Source organism: Athene noctua, chromosome 14, assembly GCF_965140245.1.
Source record: "Athene noctua chromosome 14, bAthNoc1.hap1.1, whole genome shotgun sequence".
Lineage (NCBI taxonomy): Eukaryota > Metazoa > Chordata > Aves > Strigiformes > Strigidae > Athene > Athene noctua.
Window position 1 is genome coordinate 7985620 of NC_134050.1, and position 18674 is coordinate 8004293.

The 18674-nt window shown below is 40.5% G+C and overlaps 1 protein-coding gene across 4 annotated transcripts in view; it reads right to left on the minus strand.

Moving 5' to 3' along the window:
* Window positions 1-18674, minus strand: part of NAV2 (neuron navigator 2) — a 420599-nt gene that overhangs the window by 141086 nt on the left and 260839 nt on the right. For all 4 annotated transcript variants that reach the window (XM_074918582.1, XM_074918578.1, XM_074918581.1 and 1 more), the window contains exon 4: window positions 3280-3352. In XM_074918582.1, the coding sequence (XP_074774683.1) occupies window positions 3280-3352 (73 nt within the window). The remainder of the gene's footprint in view (window positions 1-3279; window positions 3353-18674) is intronic.

Sequence of the window (18674 nt, forward strand, 5' to 3'; positions counted from 1 at the left end):
TTAGTAACTACAAATGGAGATTTTAGGATTTAAAAATCTTTGAGAAGGGAATGGCTTTTTGGCTCCTTATTGCTGGGGAAGGGGGCCTGTCTCTAGTATGGTCATCACCAGTGACTGCAGATCCTTATCATCTTCACTGCAGAAATCCATAAAAAAAGACTATGTCTAAGTGGCACGTACATATCAAAGCAGGATATTTTATTTTTTTTTAAATACTGGAAGGATATGACACGACGTCCCAATTTATTTAAACATACAGAAGTCATCCAAATTCCGGGTTTGAATCATGTAACTTCCCTCCACATTAAAACCACACTATTGAAAAATACATTGTTCTCAAGCAACCCAGGAGAGACTTCAATGTTTATTCCCATTTGGAAGCAATCAGAGTCTTCTCCTTCCTCCTAGATGAGGATCTGCCAGTGAAGTAAACAAAGTTATTTGCACTTGACCTAGCAGGTCTTGGCAACTTGTGCAGAAACATTGGCTTGTTTGGTTACAGCACTCTTCATTTTAAGTGATTCTGTGTTTTCTCTTGTTCAGTTTCCCCCTCCTTCCTCAGCACAGTTAAGGAGTGACTAAGAACAGAAATTGAATTTATTGTTGAAATCAAGTCTTTTAACTTCATTTTATTAAAAAAAAAGTGTTCTCTCCCTCCCCCTCTCTAGCTGTTGCTCTTTTCCTTCAATGTTAGCCATGGAGCCAGTAAGCGTTCTCATGCATATGTTGGCAGCAAACATTAGTGGTCTCTTCCTAGCTTCCGTATGATTTAATATGTTAATTCCTAGACAGTGTAAAAGAAAGGAAGAATCAAAAAAATCATCGAAACCATGGGATAACCTACATCCTGCTGCGTCTGACTTGTGATTTGGCGGGAGAGCAATGAACATTAATCATGCTGTCCCTTCCCCAGCGTGAACAACACTACACTGCCAACTTGCACACCCAGACAGTTTCCTCATCAACTAATCCGCTACTCTTCTTAGATTTTTCATTGTATCAAGAAAGGTAAATAATATGAAATTTACTATATTTTTACAATGTTTACATATCATGTCAAGGTCGAAATTGGCTTTTACAAGAGACTAAGTTGCATTTTCTTTTTAACCATTTCCTAGTAAACAAACTTTCTACTCTTGGAAGTTTTAGCTCATACTTTCTTATCTTAACATAAGAATCCTTCTGATTATAAAAGCTACCAAGGCATATAACACAGGCAGCACTTGGGTTGACCATTTTAAAGCTTCTTTCTGGAAGAAAATACCTGTTATTAGTGTTCTAACCCAGTTTACGGATACACCACAGAAAAAGACAGCTAAACTTCAGCCTCCTCTTCTCCTACCAGTCGTTGTAATGGCAGGTCAGAACAATGTGTACTAAATATCTGCTACTTTGCTTCCCGCACTTACAAACCACCTCAAACTTAGGCTTCAAATTTTAAATTACATTTCAAATACACATTTTCAAGTGGCTTGTAGTATCTCAGACTAGGATGAGCTAGGCGGCTTCCTTTCAAGGACAGCAAGGAATTCTTTAAGCTTTTTTTCCAAATTGTTAAAATATAATTTCAAATTGTAAGTTTTACTAACAGTTTTCTAAACATAAAAGCTTAAATTGTAGTCATTTTATGAAATTTTTAATATTTTCGTAATATTCTTTGAATGTAATGTACATATATTAAAAGATAGTTTCACCATAAAGCTCACCCACCGTGGTTATCTGGCATACATTTATAGACATCATTTACTATCCCTAAGGGAAAATATGTTTTAGCTAAGACTTCAAATCATGATCACAAAGTGCATGGTGCTGGGTTTTGGCTTTGTGACTACAACAGTGTTGCTAAGGCACAGTGTTTTGGCAATATTTGCTCAGTGTCAAGGTTTTCTCTTTCTCTCACACTGCCTTCCCACAGCGTGCAGGCTGGGATAGGCAAGACCTGGGAGGGTGACACAACCTGGAGAGCTGACCCCAGCTGACCAAAGGGATACCCCGTGCCATTAGAAGTCATGCTTAGTAATAAAACCTGAGGTGGGTGGCGAGAGGGTGTTGGGGAGCTAGCCATTGCTCAGAAACTGGCTGGGCATCTGCCTACTTGTGAGAGGTGGTGAGTGATTACCCTTGTGTCACTTGCTTTGTTTTTCTCTTCCTCTTTCCTTCACTTATCAAACTATCATTATCTTGACCCATGTGTTTTCTCACTTTTGCTCTTCCTGTTCTCTCTGGTGCCTAGCTGCTGGCCAGGGTCAGCCCACTGCACCTACACATCCTTTCTTGCCTTCCTTCTTTGAGCTATAGGATTCCTTCAGAGGAAGAAAACACAGCTTTAAACATACAAGCAAATCAAGTTATTCACACACGAGTAAATGTACGTGCATGATCTGATGATATAACCTCCTCCTCTAAACTGGCTTTGCAAAAAAACTCGGTCACCAAAATCTAACTTGAAGCCTCACTTGATGCCACACATCCAATTATTTGTTCTGAGAAGCATCAAAGGAAGTATCTCATAATATACTCAAAGTCTGTCTTACCAGCTATCGAACCCAATTGCTTTTCCAGCACATTTAAACAAAAGTATAAGTTGGTGCTGCAGATGACAGAAATCTGTTTGATCTCTTAAAAAGACAGCAGTTAACCAGCTTCTGAGCCAGAAGGTACCATACATCCTGACATACATCATGCACTGGCATAAAGGAATACAGTATGCTGCGTCATGTTTGGGTCTCAGAAAAATTACGGTGCTCATCAAAAGCAGAATGATCAATTAGAGGTGAAGATGTCTTTTTTTGTTTTGTTTCAAAACAGTTGGATTTTATTGTTTCATGCATTTGGAAACAAGCTTTTAACAAAAAAAAAATCTTTCTTTAAAAAAGAGAAGAAAGCAGGATACTTCTTCACGTAGGAGAATAATTTAAGAATGAGGAAAGAAATTTTTCTCTCAAAAGGCACACATCTGCCAGCAGTTCCCGTTACATATGTGTAAAATCTACACTCATCAGTGTGCCAGTTATAGAACTTAAGATGAGAAATTTCTGGGTTTTAGCAAAAAGAAACAAAGTTACTGAATTTTAGCTTGGTCCCACTGTTTTTACAAGGCAACTGTGTGGAGATTACGTATCTATTTACCTACCTTTCATAGTGAGATGGGAAAAATAGAAGTAAAGACTGTCAAAAGTTTAAATTATCCATATTACTCTTCCATGTGCTGGTTACAATCACAAATAGCAATTCATGTTGCTTGTTTAAAACGGAATTTTAAACAACCAATTGACTCACCTTCTGCTGACAGCCCCTGTATGTTAATTCCCTTAGCAGCCAAGAAACTCAGGCATGCATCTATGTTTTCAATCTGTTCAAGAACAAACAGAGAGACACAAAAAGAAAATGCATTGTAATAATTGTTTACTTTCATCTCCCGCCACCCTTTATTGCACTCAGTCTTCATATCACACAAAAAGTCCCTTTGCTCATTATGGGGAAACCCTAATACGACACCTCCTCTGTAACTAAGGTCCTAAATCGATCGCGTATTACATGAGTCGGGACTTTCTGTTACTTGTACTCGCATGAGGCAAGCTATTCAATACTCTAACCATGAAAAAAGATCACCGCGTGTCTTACTAAAGGGTCAAGGATGCTATGCCAGGATTTTTAACCTATGATAAGTATAACAAACGTGAAACCAAAAATAAACACGGAGGCCACATTTGCTTGAGAAGGCAGATTGCCACTTGCTCGTAAGTTGACAGCTGGCAAAAGTTTCCAGCCACAAAAGCAGTCAAATATAAAAACTGTAACTGGAAACCCCCGCTGGAATCCAAAAAACAGTCACTTGCCGTATCTTCCGCATGTCAGAAATGACAGGCAACTCTGGTGGCTCACAGTGGGGCAAATCCTGCCCTTCAGAGAGATGGTACAATGGCATTAAATTGCACAGGATAAAATGAATTTTGACCAGGTAGGGTCTTCTGCACAACAGGCCTGACTGTTACTGACTACAGCTGCTAATATACAGACTGGACTCAAATCCTACCTAACAAAGTCAACTCCAGAAAGGTTGAACTAATTAGGCATTTCTTCCCCTGTATCTCAACATCACAGTAGAGATCTTGCAGTAGCTTCATGACTAGTTTCCCACCAAGCTACCACCAAAACTCTGTTGTCATATTCAAATGATGCAGAGAGATTCCAGCCCCCCTAGACCATAGCACTATTATGCAGAAGCCTAAGCTTAGACACCTTGAGAAGCTGCAAGAAACAACATTTTAGGAAATATCATGTTTTGTGTGTGGTTATGCAGAAGACTTCTGGATAACACCATTGAGCAATTTTTTATTTTATCATGATAATCAGTAAGTGATAAAACGGGGTGACCATGTTTGAGCACCTTGCAAACATTAATTTATTAATTCCCAAAACACTGCAACAAAACATTGCTTCCACTTTATAGGTAAGGAACTGGACACACTGATCCCCATGCTTGCTCTCACATAACTACCTTTCTTCTGTTAAGTTTGGAGACATCAGAAAGGACATGAAGGTCCAGCTTCTCTGTCAGCTCCTGCCTGTCCTCAAAAAATACACAAGTGAGGGCTGTGTGGCATTCTGGAGGCTGAGCTCCCAGCACCTGACCAGCACTTTCCATCCTCAAAGTTATAAAAAAGTACTACGGAAACTGCCAGAAAACCACCAGCATGGATTTCTCTCAAGGTACTTTCATTTATTGTCTATAAATATAACAATAAAAACACTCTTCTATCAGAGGAAAAAAAAGTTATTGACATTACCTAACTCTGATTTCAACAATGACAAACACTGATAGACTCAAAACTTTTATCAGCCTCATTATACTTTCTGATATACTACATCAAAGTATACAAAGCATATAGTACGCTCTGAGTATACAATATACTTCAAAACCCAGACAGATACCAAAGAAAACATTTCCTGTAATGTTCAGACCTTAAAGCTTGTAGCAGGGTACAGTTCAAAGGTTCATTTATCCACAGTTCAGTATGATACAACAGTCAATCTCTACCTGTTTCCTTCCTCAGTGTTCAACAACCCTTTCAAGTTTTCAACTCAGCTCTTTTATCGAGGTGATTTTGGGCCTTGCCGGAAAGCCAAAGTTCCCCTTTTCAAGAGTAAACATCACATAAAAGCAACAATCCATTTCTACCACCTGCACTTAACAAGTCTGCAGCATTCCAAGAACACTTCCAGCCTTCCACAGCTGTGGGTAGGTTTGTCCTCTCCTAATAAGGAGGATTACTTACGTTAGTGAGTAAAGGTAAGTAATATTTAATTTCCACTCCAGATTTGCCATTGTAGAAACTCAAAGTAGCTCAGCCCTGCTTTGTTTCTCTTCCCAGGTCCCTCATCTTTGCTCAAACTCCTTCAGGACAGATTGACCAAAGGATTAAGATTTAGTTCTGGGTAGCACCTCCCTCATTGCTGATTTCCTAATCTCATGCTCATTGGAGACACAACTCAGATTCAAGAACCCCCCCCTTAAAAATCACTACCACCTCTTCCCTGGGACAAGGCCACAGTTTTTACCAAGCATTTTAGCCTTTTAATTAAGATATACAGCTCCTGTTCCCAGACTAATAGATGATCCCCACTGGGGCACTAGTGTTTGAGGCTGAGTGACCTGGACCTCACTGCTGTATAAAATGACAGATGGGCTAACTTGCTGCACCAGTTGTAACGCCTGGCTAAAGGCTGTGAGAAACAGGGGCTTTTAGGTACTATATTGATATGGAAACAAAATAAGGAAAAAAAATTAAGAGTAATACAAAATGCAGAAAAAGATTACAGGATATGTACTGTCAAAAATCTATAATGTATTACAGTCAAGAACTTGTAAGAATCAGAATATTATAGAAACAGGAAAATATCCTATTTCAGAACTTAAAACCAGGCATGATGAAATAAAGTGGTAATAACAGAGGCTTGCAAAAGCAAACCTCTTACATTCAGAAAATAAAGTACTATGATAAGATCCTATGGGGATGTAGAGCACTGCACATACAAGGAATTCACTAAAAAAATACAACTAAGGGACAAAAAAGCATCAATGATTCTGTTAACATCTACACAGCATCATCTGTGATACTAACAATGTTACATGGCAGAACGACAGCAATGTGAGCAATTAGTTGATGTTGCAGGAAAAATAGAGGCCAAAAAGGAAAACAGAAAGAAATCTGGATAAATTAAAGAAGAAAGTGAAACGCAGAATGCAGGTCTATAGCTGAAAAGATTAAAACTTCGTGTTGACAGAAATTCAGGGTGCTTCCCACACAGTGACTTGCTGGTGGCCCACATAAAAGCGATTTGTGATTGCTCTCCAGCTCCACTGGGAAAGGGCTCACTTGGCACTCTGGAGTCTCGTAAGAGGCAAAAGCCCTGAATGCTCAACCAAGGACTTGTCTCCAACCCCCCAAGGTGCGAAGAGTGAAAACACTGATGTTGGGATGTGTGAGGGAAGCAATCACTGATTTTTCCTACTGTAAAAAACCATGATGAGAAAGCTACTAAAATCTTCATATGTCAAATAACTTAAGGTGTGACTATTATTTTCTGGCCACTGGCCTGAGTGAAAAGCCCAAAGCTTGGTTGAATTAGTCTAACGCATCAGAAATCAAGTTCCTTGTTTGAAGAGAAGCACTTCCAACAATGTAACATTTAATGAATTTTACCTATAAAAACTGAAAGAAAGGATTCTGTCTCTAGTGGCTGCTGTATTAACATAAGAACTGCTTATAATCTACAAATACTGTTTTATGGAGAAAGATCCCCCAGTGCATAAAGGATTGAAGGTAGCAAGCTATTCTCAAGTAGTAGCACAGTAGTTTGACCATTTAGATGTATGTACCTAGGACAGAAGTGAAGTTCCTGGATAAATCTCAGCTAAGCAAAGACCTAATGACCCTACGTCGTGATGGCTTCCAACGCAAAGTACAGCTGCCTCCTCGGAATTGCAGTAATCAGCAGCAAATTGTCACTGAGACTCCATGGGCCCTTTCTTGGCCAAGTCCACGTATTGCTTAAACCCTTTAAGCAGATGTGAATAGAGTGGATTTGCCAAAGGGGAGTGTATATTCTCTTTTTCACTCTGAGCTACAATTGTTTTTTGGCTGATAATTCTGCTTTCTCATTTGCTTTGCCAGCAACGTTTAACACAGCAGAAGCAAAGCAAAAAAGAAGGCAGTTCAATGCTCTCATTTTCCACATACCCAAAATAGGGGAAAAGCTGTGCAAAAAGAGAAGGAAAACCAAGGACTGACATCCACAGTAATTATCTCACTCGGACACACTACTGGGAGCATCCAAAACTGAGCCTTGCCTTGTTACACCTCCTGGCCAAAAGCATCAAAGGAATTTGCAATTTTGAACCACTGTTGAATAAACTATTTCAGGTATAGTCAACTATCAAAGTGCACTATCAGTCCCGCACCCTACACAATGGGTATTTATTCTGAAACGTCCCTAACTGCCAACCAAGGACTGCTGAGCCCCCACCTGAGGGGCTGCCCACCTCCAGGGGCTCTTCCTCCTTTCTTAGGAGATTATATGAAAAAATAAAAACCCTGTAGAATGAATCAAGTGTTACAACTCCCATTCACATATTCACAGCAACAAACGGTGCGTTTCAGTCACTTACCTGAAAACTTCCTCTTAACATGGATTTCTGGGTGGCATATGTTACGTAGCAAGATGGGAGCAGAAGGCATCATGCCTAAGAAGTACTGCATACACATAACGTTCAAACACCAGACCAGCAGCTGTTGCTTTGTTACACCAGTAAGACCATCAGCCTTTTACTGGAGAAGTAGGATTAAAAGCTAGTGGTGTATTTACAGATTTCTAAGTACTTTTGTAAAGAACATCATTGCACATCACTGTTTTCATTCCCACCAGACCTGCACACTCCTCATTCCTTCCTAGCTTCTACACATATGAAACTCAAGTACACACAAATTTAACAGCTTCATTAAATTTCCATGTGTATGAGAAAATACATTTACTGAATTCTCATTCCACAATTACTTTCCCAGGTACATCACTCAGATTTCCCTCTATTCTCAAACATACCTTATAGTAATTAAGCAATTCCAACAATACCAGCCACCAGACCCATACAAGTTTTTGCACCTGTCACATAACAGCAATTTCAATTTCTGTTCTTGTCAGTGCTAGAAAGAAAAGGAGCTAGGAAACATGCCCTGGCCTGTATAAGCAAAATAGGACAGACTAGAAGAAAAAAAAAACAACAAAACAAATAACCTCAGCCTGTAGCCTGTAAATTAAAACCCATGGGCACTGATATATGTTGAACATTGACTAAAACAAAGACTCTCCAGAAGGAAAAGAGAGACTTGCTAATCCAGGATATGGAGAAGGCTGAGGTACTCAATGACTTTTTTGCTATATTCTTCACCGTCAAGGGCTCCAGCCACACCGCCCAAGATGTAGAAGGCAAAGGAGGAAACTGGGAGAATGAAGAACAGCCCACTAAAGGAGAAGATTGGATTCAAGACCATCAAAGGAACCTGAACATGCACAAGTCCATGGGACCTGATGAGATGCACCCATGGTTCCCGAGGGAAATGGCGGATGAAGCGACTAAGCCACTATCCACCGCATTTGAGTAGTGGCAATCCAGTGAAGGTCGCACTGATGGGAAAAGGGGAAACATACCCCCCCCTTTTTACAAAGGGAAGAAAGGAAGATCCAAGGAAGTATGGGCCAGTCAGTCTCACTTCTGTGCCTGGCAAGATCATGGACAAGGTCCTCCCAAAAAATATACAAGGACACATGGGAAATAAGGTGACTGGTGACAGCCAACATGGCTTCACTGAGGGCGAATCATGCCTGACAAATCTGGAGGCCTTCTATGACGGGGTTACAGCACTGGTGGATAAGGGAAGAGCAACTAATGTCATCTATCTGGATTTGTGCAAAGCTTCTGACACTGTCCCGCACAACATCCTTGTGTCTACATTGGAGAGACATGGATTTGACAGATGGACCACTCGGTGGATAAGGAACCGGCTGGATGCTCGCACTCAGAGAGTTGTGGTCAATGACTCAATGTCCAAGTGGAGAGCTGTCCTGGTTCAGCTAGGATAGGGTTAAGTTTCCCCAGCACGTGGGGAGGGAGCTCTAGCCGGGCTATTCAATGCCATGCTGACGTCAGGTCCGGCGCCCAAGCGCGGGAAGAGCAGCGACAGTTTTTGTTTGTTGTCGCTCCCCTTCACTGCTCCATTCCTGTGGTATATCTTTGTATATTTCTGGTCCTGTTCATTGTTATTACTGTTTATTGCTATTGCTATTGTTGTTGTTGTTCAGTTTATTATTTGTTACACTGTTGTATTAAATTTTTCCTTATCTCAACCCCGGGGTTTGTATCTCACTCCCTGGCCCGTCCGGTCCGAGGGTGGGGGAGGGACAACGGCAGCGTGGTCTCGGGTCCCAGCAGGGCCTAAACCACCACAAGAGCAGCGACAAGTGCTGTTCCTCAGGGGCTGGTAATGGGACCAGTGCCATTTAACATCTTTGTTGGGGATGTGGACAGTGGGACTGAGTGACTGAGTGCACCCTCAGCAAGTCTGCCAACAACACCGAGCTGTGTGGTGCAGTCGACAGGCTGGAGGGAAGGGATGTGCCATCCAGAGGGACCTGGACAGGCTGCAGAGGGGGGACCGTGTGAACCTCATGGAGTTCAACAAGGCCAAGTGCAAGGTCCTGCCCCTGGGTCAGGGCAATCCCAAGCACAAACACAGGCTGGGTGAGGAGTGGGTTGAGAGCAGCCCCAAGGAGGACCTGGGTGTATTAGTGGATACAAAAACTGACTATGAGCCAGTAACATGCATTTGCAGCCCAGAAAGCCAACCGTGTCCTGGACTACATCAGGAGAAATGTGGGCAGCAAGCCGAGGGAGGAGATTCTCCCCCTCTACTCCTCTCTCCTGACACTCCACCTGCAGTGCTGTGTCCACCTTTGGGGCCACTAACATAATAAGTGCATGGACCTGCTTGACCCAGTCCAGGAGGCCACAAAGATGATCGAGAGGCTGAAGGACCTCCTTTACGAGGACAGGCTGAGAGAGTTTGAGTTGGTCAGCCTGGAGAAGACAAGGCTCTGGGGAGACCTTAGAGAAGTCTCCCAGTACTTAAAGGGGCTATAGGAAAGATGGGGAGGGACTCTTGATCAGGGATTGGAGGGATAAGGCTACAGGTAATGGTTTAAACTGGAAGAGGATTGATTTAAATTAGATGTAAGGAAGAAATTCTTCCCTGTGAGGGTGGTGAGGCCCTGGCACAGGTTGCCCAGAGAAGCTGTGGCTGCCCCCTCCCTGGCAGGGTTCAAGGCCAGGTTGGACGGGGCTTTGGGCAACCTGGGCTGGTGGAAGGGGGGTGGGAACTAGATGATCTTTAAGGTACCTTCCACTTCAAACCATTCTATGATCCTATTATTCTATGATCTATGAATATGGAAACTGTCTACAGCCAAAGCTACCCATCCAACTCTGTCAAATCAAATACACATGGTAAATTTTAAGTAGTGCTGCCTTTGTGACAGATATAGGTGTTTTTCTCAAACAAAAATCCGAATTAAACTTACTGTAGGTTCCTTCACTTAGAAACCATGGGAAGTTTCTCCTGTCATGATGCAAGACCTCTGAGCCCAACTTTTACAGTGATAGATGTGGTGTTTTTATGAGACTATCCAGAAAACCCACCAGCTTATATTGAAACCAGTGCTTTCCATTTAATGTGAGGCTCCATGTTATGGCCAGTATACTCATTTTCAAAGGAGGGAAAAGAAGATTGATTTCATGTGAAATTTTTTGAAGTTACACAAAGCCTTGTGCAATATTCCAGCAGACTTCACATACAATGAAGAAAACAAGGAAAGAGTGTAACATAAGCTGTTTTCAGCAAACTGTTTCTTAAGGCAAAATACATTCCTTGTATTTTCAGATCAAGCTTTTACGCTCAATGTTTTTATATCCTAAAGTTTAGGAAGACCCTTAAAATCTTAAGCCATTATATTGACAATCCTTAAAACCTGGAGGAATTTTGGGGGAGGAGGGTTCTCCCTTCAAATAATGTCCCACTTGCACTGCTTCCTGAACATAATTATACATAAGAAATATCAAGGCAAAATTGCAAATTCCACATTCCCCAGAAGGATATAAATACTATTATTGCTTTGTTTAAAATACATCTTCATTAGGAGTTATCCCAATCAAAACGTATATTTTTAAAACAAAATAATATATTGCTTGAAGTGTGCATATGCTGCTCCTGGCTATTTGGATAAAAATGGGTCTCAAAATGACATTTCAAGATTTTAACAGAACTTAGTGGATATCTTGGAAATGAACCAATAGATGTAACATAAGGACAAATTAAGCTAATCCATATTCTAGAGCCAGGCTTTAACAGATCTAGCCACTGAAACAAAAATCTATTATCACAGATACACTGTTTTCACACGTATGTGAAGAGTTGGCCCTCTCTGTTACAACTGCACTATTTGGGGTTTTTAAAGAAAAGGACAGTTTGGGCACTAACCTAAGGCTGGAAGACTAGCCTCAGCCTCATCTCTTGCATCCCCTCCTCCGTGCCCCTGGGTAAAAACCTCAGCTTTCCTGTGCCTCAGCTCCTTCTCTGGAAATAATGGGACAAATAACACTTCTCTACTTCACAATACGCTGTTAATATTCAATATTCACTCACAACATGCCTAGTATAAATAGAAACAGGGGCGGTAAGCACCACAGAGAAAGCTCCGATTCATCATGGCCAAGATTTCTAATCACATCAAAGAGCATATCCGAAGGGCATTCTATTGTGAATGGTTTCAGGCAATCCTGCACAACTCACAGGGTTTGCCAAAGCTAAGCTAGTCTGCGAGAGGCAGATGGAAAGGTTGTAGAAATTTTCCTAGTTTATTTTGAATTCAGCTTTTAAGGATTTTTGTAGGTTTATTTATTCAAAACTGAAACTTTCCTTGGGAGAAAAAAAACCCTGAAGTGTAATCTCTGAAAAATGTCCTTGTAAGTATTATTTTTGGATCAACTTTTCAGGATCAGGCCTTAAATATTTCTGAAAAGTTGAAACGGATAATTTGTCTGTAATTTGAAATCTCAAGATCCTAGATAACCATTTATTGACAAGTTCAACATTGCAAAACAAATATCAACAGAATATCCTGCCTCAGGAGAATCACTAATTCAGGATATAGATGAAACCTCTTCGCTGATCTCAATAGACACGTGACTAGATCTTAACACATACCAACACTAACTGTATATTACTGTCATTATATGTATAAATGAAAACAGGAACCAATGGGGAGAAACCATGGCTGTACTCAGTAAATACATAACTATGAGGGTAGCAAGTCCCATGAATGCTTTATTTCCACCTTCCTTGGTTACTTGCAGGAGACCCTTTTCTCTCTAGGGCTTCCAGACTAGAAGTTATACTTTTAGTGTCATGCAGTTGGGATTAAATGTAAAATATGATCAATGTCTAGTGATATCCTTGAATTCTACATAAAACAGTATTTTTAAAAGAGCATAAACATTTAAAAGGAAGGACTGACAGTGAAACCACTCAATCAATACGAGAACCACTGGCTCTTGTACACTCTTGTATTTCCTGAAATACTAGCTCAAGTGTTGAAAGCTTTGTACACATCATGAATTTGAATTTGCAGCAGGAATCCAGGATTTAGCAAAACTCATGTACAAAGAACTACACAGAATGTTTTACCACAGCATTCCGAGTAGCTCACCGAAGTTTCATACTAATACTGCCACAGTCTATTAAATGACTGATATTGAGTAATGCAAATACATGACAGATTCTCAATTATTGCAAGTGAGATGACAGTACACCAGCTAGTGATCTGGTTTCATTTATTCAAATACACACAAGTACAGAAGTAGTAACTGTCACCTCACGGTGTGTCACACAAGGACCTCTTGCAATACAGTCATTGACAGTTGTTCATTTCTAAAAAAGCTCCACGGGAAGGGAGATCCCGCTGCAGCCGGTTCCCAGGCACAGCGTACCCTTCCCCTCTTGGCTGACGTGCATACTTATGTCTTGGGGCCTGAGGGTCACAGCTTCACCTGTTCCCAACAGATTTATTCCAGTGGCTGGGGGGGCACCAACATATATGTGCCCCCTCCTTCCTTGCACCTGGATCCTGGATAACATCTCCTACTGAAATTCTCCTGCATAATTGCTCAGGGCAAGCAGAGCAGTACTGTTCAAATATATAAAAATAATCCTACATAAAACCAAAAGAATAAAACTTTCTGGATATGTATTACCTCCACAGAGTCATTAATTAAAATAGCCACTACCAGACAGTTACAGTTTATAAGCAATGGCTGGAAATCAAAGGTTTATGACAAGTGGACAAAAAGTTTATTTCTCTGGGCAGTCTTTATCCTTTGTAAAAGCTATGATCTGTTTCAAATATTCAACAGTGAAGAGCTTAGTACTACATATCCTATGAAAAGAAACTAAGACCTAGGCACCAGAAGAAATTTCCATACAAACAGCTTTAATTCGTACATCACAAACCTGACAGAAAAATTTGTCATATTCTTGTTTATTTCATAGTTTCACTCTGCTGTTTTTAAACAGTGGAGCAGACAGTGAGGTTTCTGTTGAGAAAGCAAAGCAGCAACACACAACTCAGAAACCAGAATTAAACTACGTAAACAGGAGCAGATACCTTTTGTTATCAATCTAAGTTTTAAACTTGGGTTACTGTGATTTTGCTGCCGTTTTGTAAGACTATGAAGTTTTCTTCATAGCCAGGGTTCAGAAAAAGGATTAATTTCCCAAAAAGGAGAACAATTGATTTTTTACTGCCATCTGTCCTCAAATCAACATAACCTTTTTTCCTTAGTTAGAAAAGGCTCAGACATTAACCCTGAATAAAAACCACAATTTACCCCTGAGACTCCACGCAAAACTTAGTCTTGAGCACAATTTTTGCTCATGGTACCAAATTCAACATCAGCAGAATCTTGGCGAAGTTAATACAGTCTGCTACACCTCACACGGCTTCACCAAGAATGGAGTTTCATACACTGCATATGCCCTAACATGCAGGTGTGGGAAGTTAAAGACTGTCATTCATGATTTCCCATTTTTCCCCATTTATGCAAAACATAGCAAGAAGCTATGTGTTTGCAGAGTGTTGCATAAAAGGCATATTTATGTAATAATTTTACATAAATAATAGGCATGGCAAAAAAGAATTATTTTTCTAGAGTTTGGTGCAGTGTAAATACTTAAATGAAAGTTACAGAGATCTCCACATACATAAGTGGAATGACCCTGGCCCCTTAATGCATTTGCTGTTTCATGTATTTATTAATCCACAAGGGGGGTAGAACCATCTATTTAGTCCACAAAGGTATAGAACCATAGGTATTTTAAAAGTGTTAATTCATCTTAAACTAACAGCAAAATAAATGACCAAATAGAATCCAATTTTGTTTTTATAGTTAAGCTCACATCTTCCAGTTTTTCCATTATAATTACTTTTAAGATCAGTTCTCTTTTGTTCTTTATCAAACCTCACGCTGTTTCAGAGACAGATGATGTCTAAATCCTTGCATCACTGGGTAGGGCAAAGAGCACACCACTGAGGACCACCAAGATGATCCCTTGTGAGGATGACAGACTCATCATCCATGTCCCCAAAGGTACCACACACCCAATGGACAGAACAGCATGCACACACTGCCTTATCTCCCATCTCTGCACATGGAAGAATTTTGGAAGCCTTTCTCTCCAGAAATTAAACAAATATCTGTTTAGTGACATGTTATATACATCTCCCTGTCATAATGCATGATATCAGCCTTTCCCAATCCAGTCTAGCTCTATTTATCATGTTATTCCATGTAGGATGACGGCGGGGCGAGAGGGTGGCTTGTGGTTTTATTTAGATTGCAAGCTCTGCAACACAGAAACCTATGATCCAACCACGCCTGTCTCACTGATAACAACACACAAATAGCAAGCATAATAGCATAACAGCAGTCTGGAGCTCTGGAAAAAAATACAGTAAAATGAATCTTATCTAGGAGCAACAATCATTATAAAGTAAGACAGAAGGACACCTAAGTATAAGCAACCTGGCAGATCACCTCTTCAGTAAATTTTTCTCGCCTGCAGGACAATATGGGTTCATACATGATCAACAGAAACCCGGGGAGCTTCGAGAAAATGCTTTAAGCATTCCTAAACTCAATATCTGGCAAAGAGTCTCCACAGGCAGTTGAAGGAGCTAAGCTGGTGTCTGCCACTGGCCAGTCTGGCACGGCTCTGGGAAACATCTTCTCCTCCAGCTAACCTTCAGCTGTGAGGAAACATACCTCAGGTTAGGGCCAAGAGATACCTGTTTGTTACTATAGTAACACTAAACCAGATTAAATTTCTAAACATATACTGACAGTAGGATACAAATTCCCCAAGCAAAGCAGGGGCAACGCTTACCACAAGACAGAAAAGTTCCCTTTACTACATTGCTCAAAACAACCTCGGGCAGGATTACTTGAAAATGTATGGCTATATTTAACCACCGGCTTATGTTTCCAAAAATCCTACACGAGGAATTTGCAGAGGGAAAGCATGCTTGTGATGCTTTTGATCTTTCCGGCGGAGCAGCTCCCCTGAATTAGCAGCACATGCCCAGGCAGCAGAGTCCTCCTCGGCTTGGGGAATGGGTGACTGATGGACCAGACTTCAGTCCCACCAACCTGGAGCAGGCTGGAGCAAGAGTTCTGCAGATTTATTGCACCTAGCTATGGCAACGTTTAGACAACACCAGCTCTACAGAAATGCTCAAAATGTTTAGAGGAGCAGGTTGAAGTGGATGCCTCCTCTTGCAAAGCAAAGACGGAATTACCTTCCATGAATAAAAATACAAGCCACTTAAGTATATTTAAGCTTCACACACACACACCCCTTATACATCAGCCATTTTTAATTATTTGTACAAAACACATCAGCTCACCTATTTAGTGGATATCACATACACACAGTTAACTGCTTGGGCAATTTAGATGGTTTCAGCTCTTATTATTCCTGCTAATCAACTCATTAATGTGTATCCAGCAATACCCTTTAAGTATGGGCCATACCACACCAGCATTTAAATTTATTATTTCAATTCATTGAATTGAGAAAAAGAATGCAGAAGTATGTCTAGCATGTGCCACACACACAAATGGTAACGAAGATTTCTCATGCTCTTTTCACCAATAAAAAGGATTCATAGAGCAGGAACAGAACTGGCAAGGGTCACACTGAGGACAGAAGCTGTTACATGGCTCCAACTGCTGAATTCAAACTCCCAGCGTTGCTCACTTCAAAATCAGGGTCCCTACAGGCTGGAGAACTGTCATACAAACTGTTTTTTGACTTTAGGTGTCACACATATTACAGAACAGCTCATTTTCAGAATATAAGAAAACATTCAGATATTATAGTAATAGTCAAATTGCCATCACTGGAGCAAGGTTTCCTTGCAAATTAAGTCATCATACTGAAAACACAGCCTTTGTCTCGACTTTCAAAGTCCTTGGGAAGAAATGCAGGCTCTGGCCCATATTGCAGTACAAGATTCTTTATGTTTCCAAGACAGTAGTAGAAAGACTGAGCCATACTATTTTACTAGTTCATCTTGATACCTGCATCAGAAAGAGATGATTCTTGAAAAACTCCTGGTCAACACACACACAAAAACCAAACTCCTTTCTGTTATTTGATAACACAGATACTTATACACAGAAAGTGATCATCCTTAAAAATAATAAAACCCAACCACAAGCCCACATGAGAACCACAGTTATTTCCTCCTCTATATATAGGTGTTGGTTCAGCCTACACGCCTTTCTGTTCCTCCAAATTCTTGTCTTGGGTGTCCCACAACTTCCCCAGGCTTGGCACAGGAAGATGAAAGAGTCTGGTGTATCCACCTACAGATTCCGCCACCCTCTTCTCTTCAGCACTGACAGCTTTGCTACTGCTCCACTCCTTCAGGCTTCAGTTACAAGGGCAACACACTATCGCTTCTCAGAATTTCACACCTAACATTCTAGTCCCTTCTAGAATACCATAATCTGTGATTTTTTAAATTTTATTTTGTACATTGGAAAAAATACATTAATATCTTCTCGATTTTTTTAAAAAATAGAGAGAGATGAGTCTTATCTCTTTCCTATGCCACATTCAGTATTTCTTACTTTCACATTCAAGGGGACAGAAGACCTCTACCTCTCCTGTAAGACACGTTGCTGCTATTTCTTTTATCCCTTCTTCCAGTCTCATCTTCAGTTGTTTCAACTGTCGCCTGTGTCTGCCAACATATCCCTTCACTTGCAAGCATTTCCTCTCTTTACCTTCAAGTCCATATTTTCAAAATTAACTTTACTTGTCTCTCTCCCCAGGCACTTCTAGTCTAGCTGATAGGGATCTTCTCTTTCCCTCACCTTGCTCTCTACATCAATGTTCTAATTTTTCAAACATCTTGTTCTTTGCCTTTTTCTTTTATCATCTAATCTTTACCATTATCTCATCTACTATGATTTATCACTTTCATGTAACAGGTAATACAACCACCTCCCTCTCTCTCCCTCCTTGCCATGCTATGCTAAAAGGATATATTCATGTACAAGATAATAAAATGCTCAGCTATCACACTGTGCAAAAACATTGCTGTGAAACTTCCTTCAAAACCTGTGAGCATTTTACGCAACATACTTCCTCACAGACAGAACACAGCCCCTTACAGAGCAAGATTTCTACAGGCTGCTATTACAGCGAGACCTGATATATAACATATAGCATATGTTACTTAAGTACTCTTTTGTTTATCATTTTGCAAATACAAGTGATATGAACACTTTTACAACAGGTATCGTTCAGCACTTGCAAAGGTACCCACATCAATAATTTACAGTACCTAGAAGGTATGTATGAAGCAGTACCTCCTATATCATCCAGATTCTTCAGGATGCCAAATATTGAACTCTAATGTCATCCCCAAAACAAGAGGCAAATTGAAAGAAAGAAAAGAAGAAAAAAAATATCTCTGTTTTTCTATAACCAAACAATATTAGCAGAGACAGCCCTACTCAGGTTTACTGACCTCAGTCTTCTTTTCAGAAGCAGGTAGGAGAGAAAACTGAGGTCTTGCTTTACCCTCCTTTGCCCAATTATCAAGAACTATGGGAATATTTTCTGCGGCTTCATTCTAAAAACACAAATGTAGTTGTGGTGACAGCCTCCAAATCTTCTTGGTCGCAGAGCCTGTGCTCCATACAACTACATCCTCTACTAACCACAGGATTTTCTGCATGTCAGCTGTAACTAATCACTACAATTACAAGCTTTTGTTTAGAGGAACATCTACAGTACAGAAATACAGAGGTTTGGAAAAAAAACCCTGAAACAGGTCTTATGCAGAGGACAAGATACAGAATGGTCTTTACCATATTATACAAAAGGCAGACAACTGTCATCTGGAGCAAAGGAAAACCGCAATATTCCCCACAGCAGAGAAACCCAGACAAGATGACAAGGGGGGGATAGGTTCTCACCTAAGTGATTTTTCAG